The following is a 21515-nucleotide window of genomic DNA, read 5'->3' on the forward strand; positions in this document are numbered from 1 at the left end:
ACTGTTATGCCATCTACCAATTTAAAAAATTATTTACAATATATAAATGCATTTCTGAACTGATAAATGCATTTTTAGAATGTCATGAAGCATAACCTAGTGCTTTTAATTTTATACAGTGAAATTATTTTTCGGAAGGAAAAAAAAAGTTTCCAGCAGTTAGTTAGCTAGTTCTGTGAAAATTTTTAGCTGATTGTGTAGATTCCTATAAAGAAAAAATAAATAAGAGACATTAGAAACTTTATAAAACTCTTCTAGTAATAGAAATTTACAGTATTCAACTTGTTAGCATTCTGGGATTAAAAAAATAAAGAATTCCTCCAGAATAATTAGCATTATAGGGGAAGCTTTCTCTATAGCTTCACTTCTCCCATTGCAGTCTCTCAGGTAAAGAAAGACAATGATATAGTTGTTTTATTGATATATTAAAATGGGTGTGTTGGCTTTTCTTGTGCACCCATCTTTTAATATTTGGAAAGGGCCCTTCAATTCTTTTAGTATTTTCTCATAGATTAGAAATTTTGTTTTAAACCTCTAAGCTGGTTTCCAAAACCTGAAACTTTGTTCTTGAGGTGAAATGATTTTGAGGCTGTTTCTCTTCTCACAAGAAGTGAGAAGTTTGGTAGTGCCAAGAGAGCTTTTCTTTGCCTTCCTGAACATCTTTGATCATTGTTCTGTTTCTTAAAGCTACTTTAACTTTGTTCCATAACCCCCAATGACAGTCTTTCCTGGCTGTTTGATGAGTCCCGGGTATCATATCTGCCTGTCAGCAGTTCATCATTCAGTGTTACCACACTTTATATGACATATTATACAGATATAGTCTATCTGTTGGGCTCAGATTCTTGGAGTTAACTACTAGATATATTTCCAACAAGGCATTTCCTTTGGTTTCTTCAACAGCTTCAAAGCCTTTTTATAAAATTGGACTTCAGACCAGTTTTTCTGATCTCATCTTTCATTATCCACAACATTGAGAGTAATCAGTGAAAGAATGTAAATAATGTCTAAATCCACTGTCTTTATGAAGTGATCTGTTAGTTGATCTAGTAACTTGCCAACAAAACCCAGTTCTTGTCTGCAACTGTGTCAGTACTGCTAGTCCTGAACCCCTTTCTCTCAAGCTTTTTCTTAACGTTTCATGTCACCGTGGGATTTCATTGCTATTTGATTTTTTAATTTACAAAACAATTTATTTTGTAATCTCTAGATGTTATTTAACTGAAAACACATTAAAATTTGGGGTTTTTTCATGATGGTGTGTTATTTTAATTCTGTTTAGAAAGATATTCATATGATATCTATACTTCATCACAATGAGGAAAATACTGGGAGAACCTTTAAACAAAAGGGGGGAAAAAAGGGCTATGTACTCCCATTCAAGGATGTATTTTTTAAAACTGCTGTCTATGAAGCTGTTATATTAGGGAAATTTTGACTTCTAAATGAGTTTCCATGAATATTTTGTTGTTGTTGTTGGTTTTGTTTGGTTGGTTTTTTTTAGATCGTGAGCTGTCTGGTCATGATTTCAATGCATCTGTCCTGTCAGAGTCCACCAGCAAGGAATCTGTTTTCCATCTTCTGTTTAAACAACCACGAGGTATGTAATTTCTGGAATTCTACTTTGAATGAAGTGAGTTGAAGGAGGTGATTGTCCCATTCTGTTCTGCACTGGTGCAACCTCACCTCAAGCACTGTGTGCAGTTTGGGGCACCACAATACAAGAAAGATATTAAGCCATTAGAGAGTGTCCAAAGGAGGGCAACAAGGATGGTGAAGGGCCTTGAGGGGAAGCCGTATGAGGAGCAGCTGAGGTCACTTGGTCTGGTCAGGCTGGAGAAGAGGAGACTGAGGGGAGACCTCATTGCAGCTACAACTTCCTCGTGAGGGGAAGAGGAGGGGCAGGCACTGATCTCTTCTCTGTGGTGACCAGTGACAGGACCCGAGGGAACGCCCTGAAGTTGTGTCAGGGGAGGTTTAGGTTGGGTATTAGAAAGAAGTTCTTGACCTAGAGAGTGGTTGGGCACTGGAACAGACTCCCCAAGAGAGTAGTCACAGCACCAAGCCTGACAGAGTTCAAGAAGCACTTGGACAATGCTCTGAGGCACATGGTGTGACTCGGGGATGATCCTGTGCTGGACCAACAGTTTAACTTTGATGATCCTTGTGGATCCCTTCTAACTCAGGATATTCTATGATTCTATTATTGAATTATTTATATGGTATGATATTTTTTAGTCCCTGAAATCAAGAGTGTGTGTAATATTTGGTGTATGAGTGCGACTCATAATTCATGTGTTGAATCTGGCTCCTTCTGGAAACAAGAATTAGCACAATATGAATGATGTTTATTTGTTTTACTTAAAATAATTAAGTAATAATCGGAGGGGCATCCAGTAAAATTCCTCTGAATTGTGTATTTTCTTTCTTTCTTCACTCCTGCAGTGATTCTCTTAGAGTTTTGAAATACAGGTTTTTTTATAAATAATATTTTTCCATCAAAGCACAGATATTGTGTGGTGACAAAGTGATGATTCTGTGTAAGAGAAACAAGAGGAATGTAACCTGACCTCATGATAGGTGCTACAAGTATGATATAAGAAGGGTGAATGAACCCATATAATAAAGCAGTATTGATGAATTCCTAGGAAAGGATTTGAATTTTATTAAAAATTAAATTACTATTCAAATTATTGTATTTTAGGATTGTCAAGATGAGCAACACTGCTATAAAAACGCCTATTAGGTAGGAAGGCATCAATTGTTAAGATTCTTAATTAAATTGAAGTTTAAAGGCATCTTAAAAGTTGTTATTTTTTTCTAACGAGAAAATGTTAAGAAGTGCAAATGAATACACTGGAAAAGTAAAATATATTTAAAATACATTTAAAGTATTACAAATATTTATTTTTTCAAAATATCCTGCAACAAGTTACAGTTTCCTTAAACATGAAGTAATGGAGTGGAAAAAAAGGTAATTGCTAAGAAATTTATTTTTGAAGTAAAATTTTTGTAGTTTTGTCGTTAAGGAGAAGTTGTCTCTCCTTGCAGATTACTATGCCTCAACAAAACTTCTGGGTGATAAGGATTTAGAAGAAAAAAAAACCATAAGAATCGGTCTGGACATCATATAATTTTATATATATATACATTTTACACAGACATATATAAAAGTTGTAACTTTTGTCACAACCTTATTTTTTTTTTTTTCACGGAAGCAGTGAGGAACTGTCCAAAACAATCTAATTCATGTACATAGTAAAACTGACAATGAAATCACTATACATAAATATTAGAGCACCAAGGCAATCTTTATAAATTGTACTTTCTGCTACTTATCTTTTATATCTGCAATATTTTATGATGTGATCAGTAGATGAAGACCAGATTAGATGCAGGTGTTAGTGCTTTGCCACTATTCCCTATAACAAAGAAAGAATACTTTGAAAATATGTTGGAACTTAATATTATTCTTGATAGACTTGCTGGAATGTGTTTGCTAGACCATTTTATGAGCAACATTCATGCTTGTGAAAAAACTGTGCTTGCTGCTAATTACTTTTTTTTTCCCCCCCTCCCTCTAAAAACTGAAGGAATAACAAGATAGACTGAGAATCTGAGAATAATTTTTTCATCATCCTTTTACAAGAAAGCCAAAATACTATCCATGCTGTGAAGCTGTTACTCATAGTAGACTATCCTTTTTCCCTGCCTTGGCTTCACAGTAGCAACATAAGTGTACTGGGCTGCGTGATACTGTTTCCCAGGAGCACAAACCGTGTTTCTTTGCCCCGTGCTGACACTGAAGGTGTTATTTTGCATTCAACCTCCAGTCGTTACATTTTGTGGCTTAGCTGCCTGTCTGTGTTTATGGCGAAGCCTGTCTGTTGTAAACGACTCCTTGTAGCATCAAACAGGATCAATAAACGGGGCAGTTAGCAGGACCTGCTCTTTAGATATCTCTCTCCATATTTCAACACCAGTTTTGTGTTTTGAGATTCTATATTTTAAGCAGTCCAGTCACCTGTATTGTGTTTATCTCTTTTCCCTTTTTACTGAGAACTTTACGATTAACTCTTTATTTAGCCTTTGAACTTTGGTTTAGAGTAAAGTATATGTATTTATTAACTCTCCCGAGCCCTTAAGAAGGAAAGATAAAATATATTTAATAAATGTATTTAATGTTAGTGAGACATTTTCCAAAAGGCTGCCTGCAGTGTTAAACCAGTTTGATGGCAATCAAATCTGAGCTATTAAGATTCTATGTATCTTCTTTGGAAGCATATTACTATTATAGTTTCATATTTTATTCAACGTTGTTTGGGAAAGCATTTTAGCATACTTTTTATGTCATGTACAGTCCACTATGGATACAGATAACTTGGCTTTTAAACTAATTTCACCTAAGAAATGGCATAAATTTTGTTCAGGTCCTCAGGCCATTTTGCTAAATTGTTGTATTTCAAGACTTTCATCTTTAATTCTATACTTATTTGCATCTACTTTTTTCTTTCAGTAATTCTTCATGCACAATCTGTTTTTTTCTTGTGATTGCTTTCAAGGACTGAAAAAACAACAAAACTAACATACTCGTTTGCCCTGGTTGTCCTTCGTTCCTCTGTCTCTGTCTCTTTTATTATGCTTTTGTTATCATAAAATGACTTGAAGAGCTACAAAAAAAAAGAACTGTGAGAAATAGTTCTCAATTCTAATAGACTATTTTGAAAACATGTTGAAAAATATTAGGTTTTCTTTCCTCTTGTGTGTTTTAACTGCATTTTGTGACCATAGTTTGGTCACTCAGTCACAACAGAAATAGTTTTACACTTTATAATGTGAATAACTTACATAAGAGGTTGTGTCAAGAAGTAGTCAATGGTGAGATAATGGATTCTGTAGGAAAGGGACATTCAAACAATAAAAAGACTGAACAGCCAGGTATATAAGCAATACTATCATATTTTTATCTTAATAAAAAATTACTAATAGTGAAATTAACTGGAGAAGAAGGGAACATACACACACACCCCTAGACCTCACTGCAAACTACAATAAAAGAAGTTGTGATAATTAGGAGATTCACTTTAAAAAAAAAGTGCTTTCCTTATTTTCACTGTTTTATATTCAAATTTCCCTTCTTTTTGGAACACATTTTCACAGGGAAATTGAAGGGATTAGAGTTCCATTGAAATGCTGGAGGATTCGGGTGCCAGATTTCCCTTAAACTTCCTTAGTCTAAGTATTTTCCTGTTTCATCTATACAAGTCTTCCTTGTGATGAGCTTTATCTGCTTTTCATTCATTTTGATTTCCTTTCATTAATGTTATTGCCTCTCCTGAATTTTCACCTTTTGAAACTATCAAGTTTCACTTTTATGAGCAGAACTGTTCAACAAATGTACTATTCCCTTAAGTAGTTCATAAGCTGGGGTACATCAATTCCTTGTGCTACACAAGGTTCATTCAGGAAGGAGCAGGCAGGCTGCCTTCTGAAGTCAACCATCGGTGTCTCTGGTTGGAGGTGTTCCTCAAGCTGTGAGTACATTCAGCTCACAGGACTGCAACATTTCTTTTCTTTCTACTCTATCGTCTCTCTTTTTCTGGGAAAGGGCCCTCTTTGGCAGATCAAGTTTTGTCTTTAGCATCTCAATATTTTTACCCTGCTACTTCTGTTCCTACTTCTGAGACAGGTCAACCTCCTTCTCAGAATGGGTTGATCCATGATATTACTGAGTTGCTACCCTCTGATTATTAGTTTTCTCTTCATAGAGTTTTTATATCTTTTCATTTCAGTAGTTTCCTGCTGAGTCCTTAAGGTGTTACCACCATTCTGTCTAAGTTTCTTTTCTTGCAAGGCTTAGGTATTTTCTCACAGTTTATCTATTTTCTCAGCAAAATAAATTCAAAGTTGTGGTGCTGTGCTGCACCTAATTGGACTTTACATCTCAGGTAGCTGAAGTATTATTCTGAAAATTACATATGCCTTTAAAGAAATTGCTGTTTATGATCACCACAAAATAACAGCCTTCTTGAAGCCAGTGTATGCAAAGACACCATGACTTTCCTTCTTGACCATGTTTGGATACCTGTCTGTGTGACCATTCCTTGTTTAGACCTTCAGCTGGCATTATTCTTGCTCAGTTTTCTCTGGAGTGGCATCATGGCACTTGGAAACTTGTGCAGAGGTAGATTTACTTTGTGAAATTTCCAGCAGAAGGGAAGACATGGGATCCCTTCCTAATCCGTGTACATGGCATTCTTCTGATTGCTGAACCATCCTGACTTGCCTCTCTCAGTCAGGAGAAACCATTCTAAAGATCAGTGTTCTGATGTTACAGCTGAGAGAGAATCAGGCTGTTTTTGGAGGATGTGTTACTGCTCAGTACTGGGACAGCACAAATGATGTAGTCCAAGCCATATTTATCTGCAGAGACATATGCTGACAAAATCAATGCATTCAAGCTGGTGGCATTGTGCAGATTGTCTCTGCTGTCAGCATGGAAAAGCTGGGAGAGCTCTCTAAAGCCACAGCACACCTGAGACCCTCACGTAGAGACATCATTGTGTCATGTTTTAAGGCACTCGTGCCTTCTAGTATGATGAACAAGAAAGCTTAAAGATTTTTCTTTGTACTTCTCTGCAATCTCTTCAGACTGTATTTTATAGGGCCTGTTATATACCCTCCTTTTTCCTTTGAATTTTACTTTCTTTATAGATTATATGGTGTAGACATATCTTGATATGTTTTTGCAAATCAGGAACTCTTTTTAGTGAAATAACTTGAAGTTCAGGAAGTGAAAGGCAGCACTGTAAGAATAAGCAAAAGGTCTCTGTTACTGTTTTCTTAAAAACAATCCCCTGAGTTGAAGAAGTAGAACAGTACATTCCCTTGACTGTATAAGGAAATGATTTATTTACTTCAGCATGCTCTCATGATGCTGCAAAAGAAGAGAGAATAAAAAGATATTCAGGATGCAAATAAGAGAAGGGAAGACATCAGAAACACAGCTTTTACATAGTCTCATGCAGATCCACATAAGACTTCCCATGTGAATTTATCATGGAAAACATATTTTCAAGCTATAATTGCCTCACAAATTTTAGCTAGGCTGTGCAGTAGGTTCCATCAGAATCTTATGATTTGTTACTGAACATCCAGAGTATAGTACTTCAGAGCATTTAAACTATGCAAATCAGCCTCAGGAGAGGCTGTTATTTCCCATTATCTTAGCTTATTTTTCTATTTAAAAATATCTGCTGTGTTTTATAACTTGATAAGAAATAATCTCCTTCATTTTCAATAGAGCTAGAAAATGAAAAGATGATTAATTTTGATTTAGAATAACATATTGCTGCTAATCTATTTGATAACAGCTGTGGATGGACAAGATGGAGTCAGCATGTCCCCTTGAATAAGACAGAACTGCTTAATTCCTCCCCTCTTCCTGATTCTTGCTTCTAGCCTTCACCTGTTAAGGTAATAAACTCAGTGAAAACTCCAGAGACACAGATTTGTTTCATCCTGTAAATTACCCAGTAAATCTACACCTAGCTCTAAATTGGCTATAAAAAATTATCTACACTAATCTTTTTCTTTCCAGCCTCACATGCATGGTGGGGAAATTACTGGCAGTATCAAACAATTGTTTCTAGAGCAGAACTGAAGAAGCTTGATTTTCTAGACATCTGTTTTATATCCATTTTCCCTGTCCTCCTCTGCTCTTGGGACAGTCACAACATGTATCTGTCTGCCATCAATTCATTTGTGCAAGATCCTTCCACATCCATGCTGCACCTTAAATATACAGCGAAGACTGAGTTTCCCTCCTTCCCTAAACTAGCTTGTAATTTTCTGACTGAGAACTAAAATTGTTGATTCTAATATAGCTTTTCTTCATTTGTGTTTATAAGCTGACTTTCCTTGTCTATTCAGCTGTTGAGTTCTGCAAAGCACTGAAGGTATGTTGGAGTTGTATGTCTAACCTTGCTGAGACAGGACAGAAGACTAAAAATGAAAGAAAGAAAGAAAGAAACAAAGAAAAACCCCAAACATACTACTGGCAGTGGTATTAATGGAAAAAAAGGTATGGAAACTTGGAAAAATTACAGGGATCTTTTTTTCCTAAAGAAGAGACTGACAACAATTAGAGAGTTCTTGACAATATCACCTTAACATTTTTAAATGAGGAGTTGAGGTATGTGTAGGAAAGAAACTGAACCTTTTCGTGAGAACGTTCAGAGATGGAAGATTATGATAAAATTTCAAGTTTTTCAGATGAAGTTACGAAGGCTTGAGGAAAAGAAGAGCTAGCTGGTTTCAACTTTAATGTTTGGGTTTTTGGTTTTTGGTGTTGTTGTTTTTTTTTTTTTAATTACTATATATTTTCCACAGGAGAATCACAATTCAAGCTTATCTTACTAAGTAACCATCTGGGACACAGATTTTATTATAAAGCGTAAATGCTAGAAGGAAATATTGAAACTGATCTTTCAACATTGAATTTTTATGCCTTAAGAGTTCTTGATAATTACATTGTTGAATTAATGTTCTTTTTTTCATATACTGAGTTTTTCTAGAACTCTTTCATAAAATGTTTTAATTGATTTTTTTTTTTTTTTTTTAGTTAATGAAGGATGGGTCTCAACTATAAGACAGAAGCTAAGAGCAAGTCAAGTTATATATATATATATATATATATATATATATATATATAATGCATTCAATAGTTAAACAACAATTGTTACCCACAGTGGTAACAGAATTTTTGCTACAGTGACTCACACTCTAGCCAGTGAACCCTTAAGGATTTTCTTAATCAGAATTTGGTTTAACAGGCTTACAGAACATTGTGTACTCCAGCTTAATTTGAAAGCTCTTATTTCCCCAGTGTTAAGCTTTTTACATGTCTATGATGGTACCTGTTCTGACTCTTTTTTCCTCATTTCAAGTATCATCAGATGTTCTTAGAAGTCCAGGCTCCATTGGGCACAGGTATTTAGAAGACAACTGTAAGGCTCTTGCAAAACTTTGGTACTGTCTGTAACTGCTGTATTGAGGGACTGTGAATAGTAGGATGCACCTGGAGTCACTTTTGGAATTCAGTGTAATGTAGCTCAGACCCTGGTATGTTACACAGGGTGTCTCTTTTTTACCTTGTATTTGTGTAAAACCCAATCAAACTTTTACAATCAAATCATTCCACAATTGTCCTACCAAAGAATTAACTTGCTTCTACACATGTTCCAGAACTCTCTGGATTATTTTGTCTCCCTTCTCTACTTAACAGTTCTAAACCCTTCAATAGATACATATTTCTGTTGCTTCCCAAAAATGTTCTGAGTTGGAATTACATGAAATATCAATCTAAATAGCAGACAACAAGGAATAGAAAGGAAAGCAGGTGTTTGGGGTTTTTTTGTTATGTTTTGTTTGTTTGTTTGTTTTAGTTCAGTCACAAAGTCTTCAGGACTAGTCGTTTGAATTGTTTAGGAAAGCTGTCAGTGTGTGCTGGGCATGCAGATATGCATTTTCTCCTTCTTGGTGGAGTTGGTGTTGGCTGGACTTTAGTTTAGCCATGTAAATGATAACTAGATCCAACATTGTTTACCGGCAGTAGAAAAAATCTTGCTGAATAAGGAGTTTTAACATCTAAGAGGATCTATGATGTAGTGTAAAGCTTAGTGTGCTTAAAACCAATGTGAACTTCAAACTGTGAGAGTTAAGAATGCGGCTGATTTTAGGACCACAGTAGGTGGCCTCCTGCTACTTGCTGATTAGTCTGACTCGATGTTGGGTAGCAGCTGACATCCAGCTCATGCAAAACACTGTTCCCTCCAATGACTGGCCTTAGACTGAGTCTCCCCAGCAGCTGACACTCAGGCCTTGTGCAGCTTGCTGGCTAGTCCAACTTGAACTTTGTGAGTGACCAACTCATGCAGAGGCTCAGGATAGAGAGAGTGCTTACACAGAAGATAAACATAGGATTTAATAAGAATATAGAATAGTGGTCAAGCCTGAGGTATTGTCAGACAGCAGTACTGGCCAGCACCTGCTTACATAACTGGCATTTTTTGTTTTCTTTTATCTTTATTCTCGTATACTTGTTCCTCCCTCATCTGCTTTGGTCTTTCTCTTTTCCCTCCTGTCTTCTCTCCCCTAATCATCCCATAATGAGTTTTATATACACTTAAATAATATATTTTGTTCAGTGGTAAGGTGTATAATCAACTGAAATAATAGCTGCTAACAAATGTGTTCAGAGATCAGATTATTAATTATAGTGAAAGGTGCATTTGATTTGTTCAGTTCTTGATTTAGTGGCATATTTGAATCTGTTGAATTTCAGGTATTTAGGACAATCCCGAAATAAGAATTTAAATTTAACCAACTGTCTCAGTGGACTGAAATTATAGAAAATGTAGATGTTTATGTCAGGCATGTATTCTAAGTACTGTGGTGTGAATTGAGGTGGAATTATTTGTGAGATTAATTGTTTTGATAAATATTTAGTATGCCAATATCTATATGTTCACCTCAAAATTATACATTTCTCCTTGTTTACAAGGAGATGAATAATACCTGGATGAATAATACCATAGCTTCAGTTCTTGACAAATGGGATCTTAAAATTGTTCTCTATAGGGGAGGAATAAATTAATTAAAATGAACATCATATCCTTCGTACTCTGCTGCTTTCATTCTTCCCTAGATATTTTGTCATATTATTACTAAGATTAACAAATTATTCAAAATATTTTTTTATGGGAAAGACAATAAATTATTCACATTCTTATTAAAAATTTATATCTTTCACTTACCAGGGGAAATTTGGATTCCCTGATTTACTTTTCTGTCACAAAGCCTGAATGATTAGGCAGGACCTGTTTTGATTTGATAAAACCATTGGGATTGTACCTGCCTGAGTGCATTTGCAAAGGAATGCATATCACTAGTACCTCTTTTCTCTTCATGTAAGTCTCTGTAAAAATTTATTTATCTTTCTCTTCTACCTTTTGTGATGCATACTGGATCTCGTTTTTAGCTTTTACAATATTTATGCTGGAATCCTTCCTGTTTACCTGAAGATCAGGTTGATACATGCAATCATCAACATTAGTAACAATCTCACATCTTACAATAATATTTAGATTTAAGCAATATTTATTTCTTTAAATGCATGATTCATACCAAGCTCAGAAAACCCAAACAAACCCCAAACCAACACAGAAAAAAAAAGAATATGGACACTACTGCTGTGTTTGCTGTGTGTGAAAGAGGAGGACGTGCTTTAGTTGTAACCTGGACTTTGCCTCTTTTTGAATGTGATGCTTATTCTACTCGTAAATCAGAGTATATAAGCCAACAGAGGAGATTTTGATATTAAGTATAGGACGTAATTTGTGTAGTCTTAGAGAACTGCAGACTTAGATCACAAATAGCTGAAAAGTGCTCGAATTGTGACTTTACTACTGTAAGGAGTAGTATCTCACAACCATTGAAGCATGCAGCACAAAATTCTTCATTTGCACATCAGAGTTAATATTAACAGTATAGATAAAGTGCTTTATTACATTCATAGTCACTTAGTCTAGTACCATCTTCTACTGAGTGGAGAGAAATTAAACTTATTTCATTGTACAGTAAGGACAACTTTTGAGATGACAACACATTTAAAGGGTCATGAGAGCATTGGAAGAGTGTTTTGCTTTCTCAGACTCTTCTTGCTAGGACATTAACTTTACCGTGAACTGGTTTATGTGCAAGGATTTGCACTTCTAATATTACTGTTAATATGGTACTTTAGATAAAACTTGTATTTGCAAATATAGTCAAAATCTTTCAAACTCAAGTAGGTAATAAAAATGCACTGAACCTCAAGTACTTTCCAGACCCACATCTTGTTAAGGTACTTGATGATTTCATTTTCACAAACCTCCACTTACTTGAGAGAAGCAATTTATTATTGTATTCATTCTTAACCAGAGAAACAGTGATATAGGTATACTAAAGCTTTTCCATACTAAAACCATGACTGTTTCAAAGTAAAACCTTGAGGCTTGAAAGGTAAGCAAATCCTCTTTTCTTGTTTGGTGAAGCATTGGGAAAACAATTTTCGTACAAGGTCTGAAAGGAGACTTAGAATATAAACTATCCAATGCAAGCATCAAGAAGTCCACAAAACTTCCTGATGTGACTCAGTTTCTTTTATCTCTGGATTGGAACTATTAACTGTCTCTTTAAGGTGTTCAATTCAGTCTAATTAACATGAGAGTTTTATGTAATAAATTACATTAATGAATTTAATGACTGCAAATCATATTTTGTGATTGACTTGTTTGCCTTCTTGTGTTATAAGAGTGCTTTGTACATTGAAGTGAAAGCTATAATATTGCAACAACTTTCGATGCTGAATTTGTCTTTTATCTGATTGCTTCATAAGCGCTGAAAATCCCTTATAAATTAAATCACTTTTTGCTTCAGAAAGATAATAAGATAAACCAAAGGTTATGTGCCCATAAAGATTAATGTCTATTAATTACAGGTAGCATTTTCTTTTTCACAGTGAGAACAAATAATGTAAGCTGATCCCTGAGGTTTGTTACCATTTTTATTACCTTTGCTACATACAACCAGCAGAAACCACAACCTGAATTGCATTCCATCCTGTTCTAGTTTCTTTTTTTTCTAGCCATTGTATACAGTTTACTCTTTTCAATTAAATAGAAAAATAAGAAGTTGATCGCTGAAAAGGACTGGTTTTCAGACCTGTGTGAACAACACTTTAAGTTTTTTACATGCACAAACAAGCAAAACAGTTTTATAGCACACAATAACACAAAATGCTGCACAATAAAGTAGCATGCCTGTAGCTGTTGAGGAAATTTTGGATGATCCTTATTTTCCAGATTACTTTGCATCCTTTCAAATGTAAAATCACCAACTGTATCCTATTAGTCTTTTCTTCTTATTGTTTTATTCCTTTTTCCAAATCAAGAATTAATTTTTATGTTATTTTTGTTTCTTTGATCTGCAGATTTACCTAATTCTCCCATATCTGAATTAAGTGGAAATGCCTTTTTTCCTACTATTTGGTTCCTCTGCCTGTTATCAAATAGAGAAATACTAAGGGTTTTATCCAAACTTTTTGAAACCTATTTACTTATGGAATCCCTCCATTTGATATACAGTGTTAATTAGCCTGGGTTGCTTTCTTTGGTTGTTATTAGTCCTTGTAATATAAGCATGTTTAAATGATTCAAGATGAAAGGGAGAGATTCAGTGATTACTTAGCTGAACAGAATTTTGGTGGGAATACATTTGTTCTACCTCTGTAAAAAACAACATGTTGGTGTTGGAGCATTCACAGGAGAAAACAGGGACTGGAAATAAATCAGTCTTATTCAGTAGCCAAATAAAAAATGAAATCTATTTTTAACAATGAGGTAAATTAACTCTCAGAACATTCTCAATCAAATGTGAAGGATTCACTATCACTGACAAATTTTAAATCAAGCAAATGAGTTTTTTCTAATTAAATTCTCTTGTACAAGAAGAGTTACTAAGACTGAACCTTGATTTTTAAAATGAGTTCTGAGAAATCTTGTGTATTTAGGTCAAGTTGGGTGGTCACAATGGCTGAAATGAATAAATGAAAAAAAAATCTCTGCAGAGTTCTGAATAAGTAAATGTTCTTTAAACGTGCTTGTGTTAGTACAACCCAAAATGGCAAAAAAACCTTAAAATTTCCAAATTAACTTTTCAGAATTTCCATTATATTATTTTTCTTATTCTTTTATTATTTCTTATTCTTGTAATAATATTCAGGACAAAAACGGGGGCAAGAAATCAAGTGCCATCAATAGATACAGACTGTACAAGCTTTGTTTTCTTTAACATTACAGTCTACTGCCTCTAAAGAATTACCATTTTCTTTTAAGTTTGATGGTATTTGTCTTTATATAAAAGAAAGATATCTAATAATGAAATTAAAATTGGAGATTGAATATATTCCCTCAGAAAAAGCTATAGATTGCAGGAAAATGTACTACTATTTTTTTTAATTCTTTCTTACTCTTCTCCAACTCCTTGCTGCCATGTATCAGAAGATAAACTTACTTTTTTTTTTCTTTAGGTTGATACCAAATGACAGTTTGTAAAGATCTGTTCCTTGTCATCTTTATACACCTTTTATTCAGTTTGACACCTATGACAAACAGCTATTGAGAAAAGCATTTGTCCCTACATTTGTTCAATGTTTGACTGCAAATCACTTATGCCTTGAGCTGCTTTAGAGACTATACTGAACCACATGGAAAAGGAAAATGTCTTAGATTTGAAGAACGGGCGGCTTCTTCTTTTGACAGATTTAAAATGGATTATCTTAATTGATAAGTCACTTGTATGAAAATTTTCATTCCCAATTATCTCACCACAAGTCATTGTCAGTGAAAGTTACCATTACTGACCAAAAATGTCTCATTCCTATTCCAGAAAGGTATTGTTTTCATATAGTTTTATCTACTACTGTATTTTAATTAAGTTTTAAAAAGGAATCAACTATTGGTTTTCTGCCTTTCTGAATCAAAAGAAAAATAACTTGTCTCTTACTGAGAATTGAAAATGAGCAGTTTGTGCAAAAAAATGAGTAAAAATTAAATTCACACATTTTTTCTGTATTTCATATGAAAATGAAGTGATCATCTTGCATCCTAAATTATGGTTGATGGTATGATTTCCACTTCTGGATTCCCACAGTAGTACAGAATTTGCAGCACCCACTTCTGCTGAGAAACACTGCAGCTCCCATTTACCGTTGAGCCATCCAAAGCCTGTCTCCTGTGTCAGTGTGATTCATAATCATCCTGACACTGTCAAGTAATTTGGGTCCTCGATCCCTTCCAGAATATCTTAATATTATTTCCCACTTTTAGACTGGATTTATTTTTTTTAATCCAGTTGATTTCCTGCATTATTGCTCCTAAGCATGTTGTTCTTTTCTTCTTTTTATTTAAGTCCTCAGCCATATAATTCTCTAAATTTAAGAGGCCATCAACTCATATATTTATTGGATTTTTGAATACTGACTATGGTTTTCACTAAATTACAGCTACAGAGTTGATTTTAACCTTGTTCACACAACATGAATCAATGCATAGTCCCCAAGCATGAACTACTACTTGTTTTTATGGCTGGAAACTCATGCCACATTTCAACTACCCTCTCAGGGAGTCAGGAGAATTGTAATAAATATCATATTAACCACAGTGATTTAGGGGATAAAGTATTATGAAGCTTCAGGGAAGTCTTTATGAAATTTAAATATGATCTGTATCTATACCTGAGTCTGACAAGTGAGCAACTGTCACATTAACTGATCCAATATGACCCAGATCTTTGAAGTAGGGTTAAAATATTTCTGAATATTTCTAAACTGATGTCCTAACATGGTGTAATGACTGAGTAGCAGAGTTGTACATAAACAGCATGTGAGAATGTCTGACAATAAAAGATGATATTGTGTAGACGTGAATTTTCAGCGTTGGAAAAACTGGGTTCTGTCAGAAATCATTACTTGTTAAAGAAAGAACAAGTCAGTGTGAGTTACTAGTTTGACCATAAAAATCCAGAATGTCTCTGAAGTAGAAAGGCACCTGACAGCTCAGCAGAGTTTCTTACTAGAGGATATTGCTGATGTTTTTTTCTGTACTTTCTCTAGGGACAAATTATTGTTCTGTGATAGTCTTGATAAGCTCTGGAACAGGTTTTGCATGACAATGGTAACAGTCAGAGCATAAGATGTATTCTTTAAATTGTCATCCTACACATATGATTGCTGGCCTCTGTATGTGGCCATTGCAGTTAAGTCAGTACTTATTTTTAAAACTATGATAAAATCCAATGACATCCAGGCCATTTTTTGACTGCATTGTCTCCTGGACCGAGGAAGTAATCAAAATGATGTGCTAATAAATACACAAGAAATGAAGCTTCTTTGTCTTCTCTCAGAGATTTTCTTTTCCTACTCAAAATTTTATAAATTGATCCTGAAACCTTGTTTTCAAAGTGCATGATTTTTATCTTTTCTTTTTTTCACTTGCAGCAGACCACAAGACACATCTTGAACTTGTAGGTAGCATTAGGAAGAGAAGACTGCTTGGTTTAAGTACCACGTTGTCTATTGCTGTTGTTAATATGTCACAGGCTATTTCCATGGAAAGTCTACAACACTTCTAAAAACAAATAAGCAAAAAACTTGTTTTGCAGCTGGTATTACTTTATATGTGTAGCATATAAAATGCAAGAGAACAAAGGTTTTGAAATGTTTATTTTGCTCTCTGAGAGAGAGAAACTACTTAAAATTGTGAAACAAAACTTCTGTAGAGAGAAGTAACTCAAGGGCGATAGAGGTCTCAAGCCTTGAGGATATCCTCTGAAGATATCAGCTCCTAGTTAAACCCCAAATGCTTCAGCTACATTGCAGCAATATTCTGGCTGACCTTTGAATATTTTACCTGTAAGGACAAGGATAAAGAATTCTATCTGCAGAGTTGTGAGTAGAAGAAAAGTTTCGGTTAAAGGGACAACTTTTAGGATAGTTCATGTAAAGACTGAACCCGCAGCTCTAAAAACTGCTGCTGTGCCTACGGATTTTTAATTAAATGCAAGTAATATAGAATTTTATTTTGTATTTTATTTGCTCTTCTGAGTTTTACAAAGGACCTTGACCAATATATTTTCCATTTAAGCCTAAATAATTTTATTTTCGGGTGGTATAATAGGTGTAACAAATATCTTCAGAATTTTAGAATCTAGAGATTACCTGCTGACAAGTTTCATGGTTTAACATTGAGACTGGCATTTGCACATGTTGGGTTTTAGGATGTTGCACACAAATCAGAGTTGTCAAAAGGATACATAAGTGGAGCAAAAAAAAATTGTCTCATTTGATAGGCTAAAAAAAGTTATTGTTAGTCCAGTTACAATAATGCTACTGTTCATAGTCAAAAATAATAGAAAAAAGCCTTTATTAACATAGTTAAAGTTGTTACACAGACAAACTTTCCTATTATCTCCCCCTTTTTTTGTGGTGTAATGCTCACCCTTCTAATGTCCCTCTCAGTCTTAAGCTTGACAGCATCAGTCCTTCTCAGAACCAGAGGTCAAATGAGGATGTCAGAGCTGTCAAAGCCCCCATTTCTTTGCTTGGAAGGCTATTAAAGTGTTTATTCCTCAACAGTTTGGGGATCTGGCTGGATTGAGTTTTGTGTATTATCATAACACAATCTGCAGTCTCTTTACTGGTTGTCAGTTATTCAGTTTTCTGTTCTCTGCTTCATCCAAACTGGTTTAACAATATTGTATAATAGTGGCTGTTGTGATTTGTGTTTATAGTTTTGGATTTCTGATGCCATCCTGTGTTGCAAACCATGTTTTTACTCTAATATTATAGATAATTCAGTCTCTAGAGATGCTTACTCATATCTCTATAAACTCAAAATATCCTAAACATGACTGCTAAACAATTGCCATCATAAATTTAAAAAGTTAAAAACTTTTAAAAGGTTTTAAGTTAAAATTTATGCCAAGACAAATGTCCATTAAATCCTTCGAGCTCACCTCGTAATGCTACTAAAAAACATTTTATTAGTAATGCAAAGAAATCATATTTACCAGACTATAGGAGTGTTCTCTCCAGTAGAAACAATATTCCTACTTTAGGATGTACTAAGGCATGAAATACATGTAGCATATTGTGAGTTCTGTCATTCACATAACTATTGTTCTATGACACAAGTAAAATCAGTGGGCAAAGTTTCTTTTAAAGAGGGATTCCTCTTACCAACTTTGTCTGTTTTCTTGAGTACTAAGAAACCAAAAAAAAAAAAAATCTGATTTTCTGCAGAAACCTTTAAACCTCAAATGATGAAGAATATAAATATTAAGACCATGAAAATTCATAACTCAGGTGATATCAATGTATGAGTCATTATGATATATGTGACTCCAGTTACATACAGCTGCATGAAGTGTGAAATTTTCGGTTGTGTATAAAAAGTAGAAGGATGTAACAGCACCAGTGTCATCAGTGATTTCACAACACTTTGCAGGTTCTGTTTAAAATCTGCCATAGCTTCAGGACTTGACTGTGCTTTCAGAGATTGGATAAGAGATACATATATCCACAAAGTTTAAAATGAAAGTAAAAGTACATCTGTCAAAAGCAATCAGATATTTGACATATGTCAAAAATTCAATTACATCTGAACTGAAGCAATTACATTTTACTTTCAACCACAGACTCGAGACACTTTTATGGATGTTTCGATCTAGCAAAAGATTAAGAAATAGGGAAGCTGTCGTAGTCTTAATTTACTTGCTAGTACTTTATCTTAGGGTAACATGAACTTTCTTTAAGAGAGAAAGAATAAAGTTTGGTTTGTGGTTTTTTTTGTGATTGGGCACTAAAATGAAGGACACACTTGTTTACAAAGCGTATACCATTCTTTGTGTGGCTTTTACATTTTCAAAATATTTGTGTGGCTATTTTCCTCTTTTACAGTGCTGATGCAGAGGAGATTTTGAAACTTTGTAGTATGCCTCCTGCTTTCTGGGACTTTGGACTTAGGTCATTACTGTGCTGCAGACCTTTAGGGTTTGGATGCCTGGATGATCTCACAAGATTTTATCAACATAAAGTTGTCATCAGGAAAATAAGGATGATAAGCAACTTTTAAGTGTATGAAATGGTCAGAGGAAGATGGGGTAGATCTACTATGTATAAGATTATTGGAGGGAAAAAATAGATTTGGAGGGAAAAAGCTAGAGAAACTGCCAGTCCACCATGAAATTTTAAAGCAAGTGTTGGACTGTAGGATAATTAGAACACTTACTATTCTTATTTCTGATTATTCTTCACTCCTTACTCTTATTTATTTGTCATTTGCTCTGTCAAATGACTTTAATACAATACACTCTGGCCTCCTCCACACATTCTGCTCTCTTCTGTGGCTTCATTTTGCAAATTACTGTCTATGCCTGTTACTCTTTTACTGATCCCTTGGGTACTTTGTTTGTTCCATTTTTCCATTCCTATTGCTGAAATATTCCCTGTCTTTATAATAATTTTCCTTCACTGACATTTGTCTCATGTGTTGCTCTGTACAGCTCATTCAGCCTTGCTTCCTTACTGTTTGTCCTCTTATCCTACCATTTAGATGTGTCTTTCCTAATGTGCTGACTGGCTGGATTTCTCTAAAGTGAACCCCGAAAAACCATTTCTATTTATCCTTAATAAAAATGTGATCTTCATGACCTCTGTTACATGTATTTTTTTTAAGTTTATTCAGAGTTAAAGATCGTAAGTGTAATTTTTCTTGCTTTGGTAATCACCACAGAACTGAATTAGAAAACATTAGGAACAATTTTTTCCTCAGTGTGCTCAATCCTTGTAATCATAGTTGTTACTGCACTCCAACAATAAATTACTATGTGTTTCTGTCAAAATAATTGTTTTGATTTGGGCTGAAACTGAACTGTAGGCTATTAGTAAAAGAAAGATAATTTTATAAATGGAAAGAAAACTGTATACTTGGCCTTTTAGACATGCTTCATTTAAAAACAAAATAAATTGTATGAAATGAAACAACATATTTAATTACTGAGCCCTGTTCTCAATCCATTTATTTTAATCTAAATAGCAAATGTTTAGCTTGCATCCATTATTTTGTGTCACAAAGAAATTCTTCTAAATCAAATCTCTTAATTAAATAATCCAGAAAGTCTCTACCAGAAGTATGCAAAATTGTATTAACACGAGTTCCATAAAATAGCAAACAAATCTTATAAACGTGCTCTATTTAATACATTTTATTGTGTGATTATGGTAGGGATGTTTTGAAGCCTTTCAGTTAGACTCAAACATTCATTACTTTATCTGTGCCATTTCTTTCTTAAAGCAACTTCTAAAGTTTTAGCCACTCATTTGTGAAATTGTTTGTTAGCATTTAAGCTGCATATTCACGACTTAACTTTTGCAACTAAGGAATTCAGCAACTCGGGGGGATCTTATTATTCTGCATAACTGCCAGAAGGGAGTTCTGGAGAAAGGATGGAAACAAACTCTTTGCAGTGACAGGTAACACGGGAATTTTTATTGAGCAAAGGGAGTGCTTTGTTTACTGTGGGAGTGACTGAGCACTGGAACAGGTTGTGGGATCTCCATCCTTGGAGATAATCAAAAGCCTTCTTGCACACAGTCCAAATAGATGACCCCTCTTGAACAGGGGGGTTGGACTCTATGTCTGTCAGAGGTCCTTTCCAACTTCATGTACTCTGTGATTTTGTGAAGCTTCCAGAGGCAAGGGAAAACACAACTCTAACTTTTGGTGTAAAAATCCATAATTTACGAAGCAGAGAGTCCCCTAGAAATGCAGTCATCATGGACCATCTGTGAAAAGAGCCTCTCTTGCATCCCACATATCTAAATGAACTGTACTGAAGGAATGAAAATGGTGATGTAATGTTTAAAACACTTGAGGAGATTAACCCAATTTTTAGCATTTTTCATGGTTATTTTATTAGCTCAATTGCTTACTGTTTTGTATATAACTTGAACTAACTTGAAATGCATTATGTTCCATTTTATTTGTCCCAGAGAAGTTGCAAATAGAAGTTTTAGAATAACATATGTGGCCCAAGAAACCATAACTTCGATCAAGTTATATTTTGTTAGTTGATTTTGCTGTTCACCTCTGAGAGGACATGAAAGACTGAGCAACCAATTACCTTCCTGTTTAATTTCAGATATAAATAAAAAGTTCAGAACTTCACTGACATACAGTTCATGACACAAACCTCACTGACATATTATTCATATTTACTCATTGAGACTGAATAATTATAATACTGATGTAGCAAAACTAACACAGGCTGCAACTTTCTCACTGTTTTTTTAATTAGAATTCATAACAAGGGATTGTGATCATGTTTTAATGAAAGGGAATAAAAAATTTCAAGCAGCCTCACTGGAAGCAAAGAAAAAAAAAAGATACAAACAAAAATGAACCCATTCTTAGTAAGAGTTGATCCTGAAATGTTTTCTGTTCTTTATTAAACTCACAGGATTTAGTAGCGAAACACTTTTGGAAGAGCTTCTATAAAAGATCTTAGTTTTCATATGTGAGCCAGGCTTTTATCTCTTTTAGCAGATGAAAATAAATGAAGAACACCTAGGCCTGACTTTTTTAATGTATTTCAGATACTTACTGGAGCACTGGCAATATCTCAGTCTTTACTATCTGATATCAGTTCTTCTTTTCTGGATGAGTTCCTTGAGAAAGAATTAGCAATAATTCCCCAGCAGCAGCTGTTGTCTATGAATATTATGGAGTTTGCCCTTTTGAGATTGTGAGGATAATAGTAGAAAACAGACCTGATTATACTGGGTTGACATTTACATGGCCAGTGCTAATTTTAGCAGGGTTGTCTGTGGTTTTGTGGTTTTAATTTAGATGATT

General features: G+C 34.5%; 1 protein-coding gene across 2 annotated transcripts in view; it reads left to right on the plus strand.

Moving 5' to 3' along the window:
• CFAP47 (cilia and flagella associated protein 47) overlaps positions 1-21515 on the plus strand; it is a 269686-nt gene that overhangs the window by 208051 nt on the left and 40120 nt on the right. For both annotated transcript variants that reach the window (XM_027638424.1, XM_027638431.1), the window contains one exon: positions 1505-1600. In XM_027638424.1, the coding sequence (XP_027494225.1) occupies positions 1505-1600 (96 nt within the window). The remainder of the gene's footprint in view (positions 1-1504; positions 1601-21515) is intronic.

The sequence above is a fragment of the Corapipo altera genome, unplaced genomic scaffold (genome assembly GCF_003945725.1).
Source record: "Corapipo altera isolate COAL_440 unplaced genomic scaffold, ASM394572v1 0, whole genome shotgun sequence".
NCBI lineage: Eukaryota > Metazoa > Chordata > Aves > Passeriformes > Pipridae > Corapipo > Corapipo altera.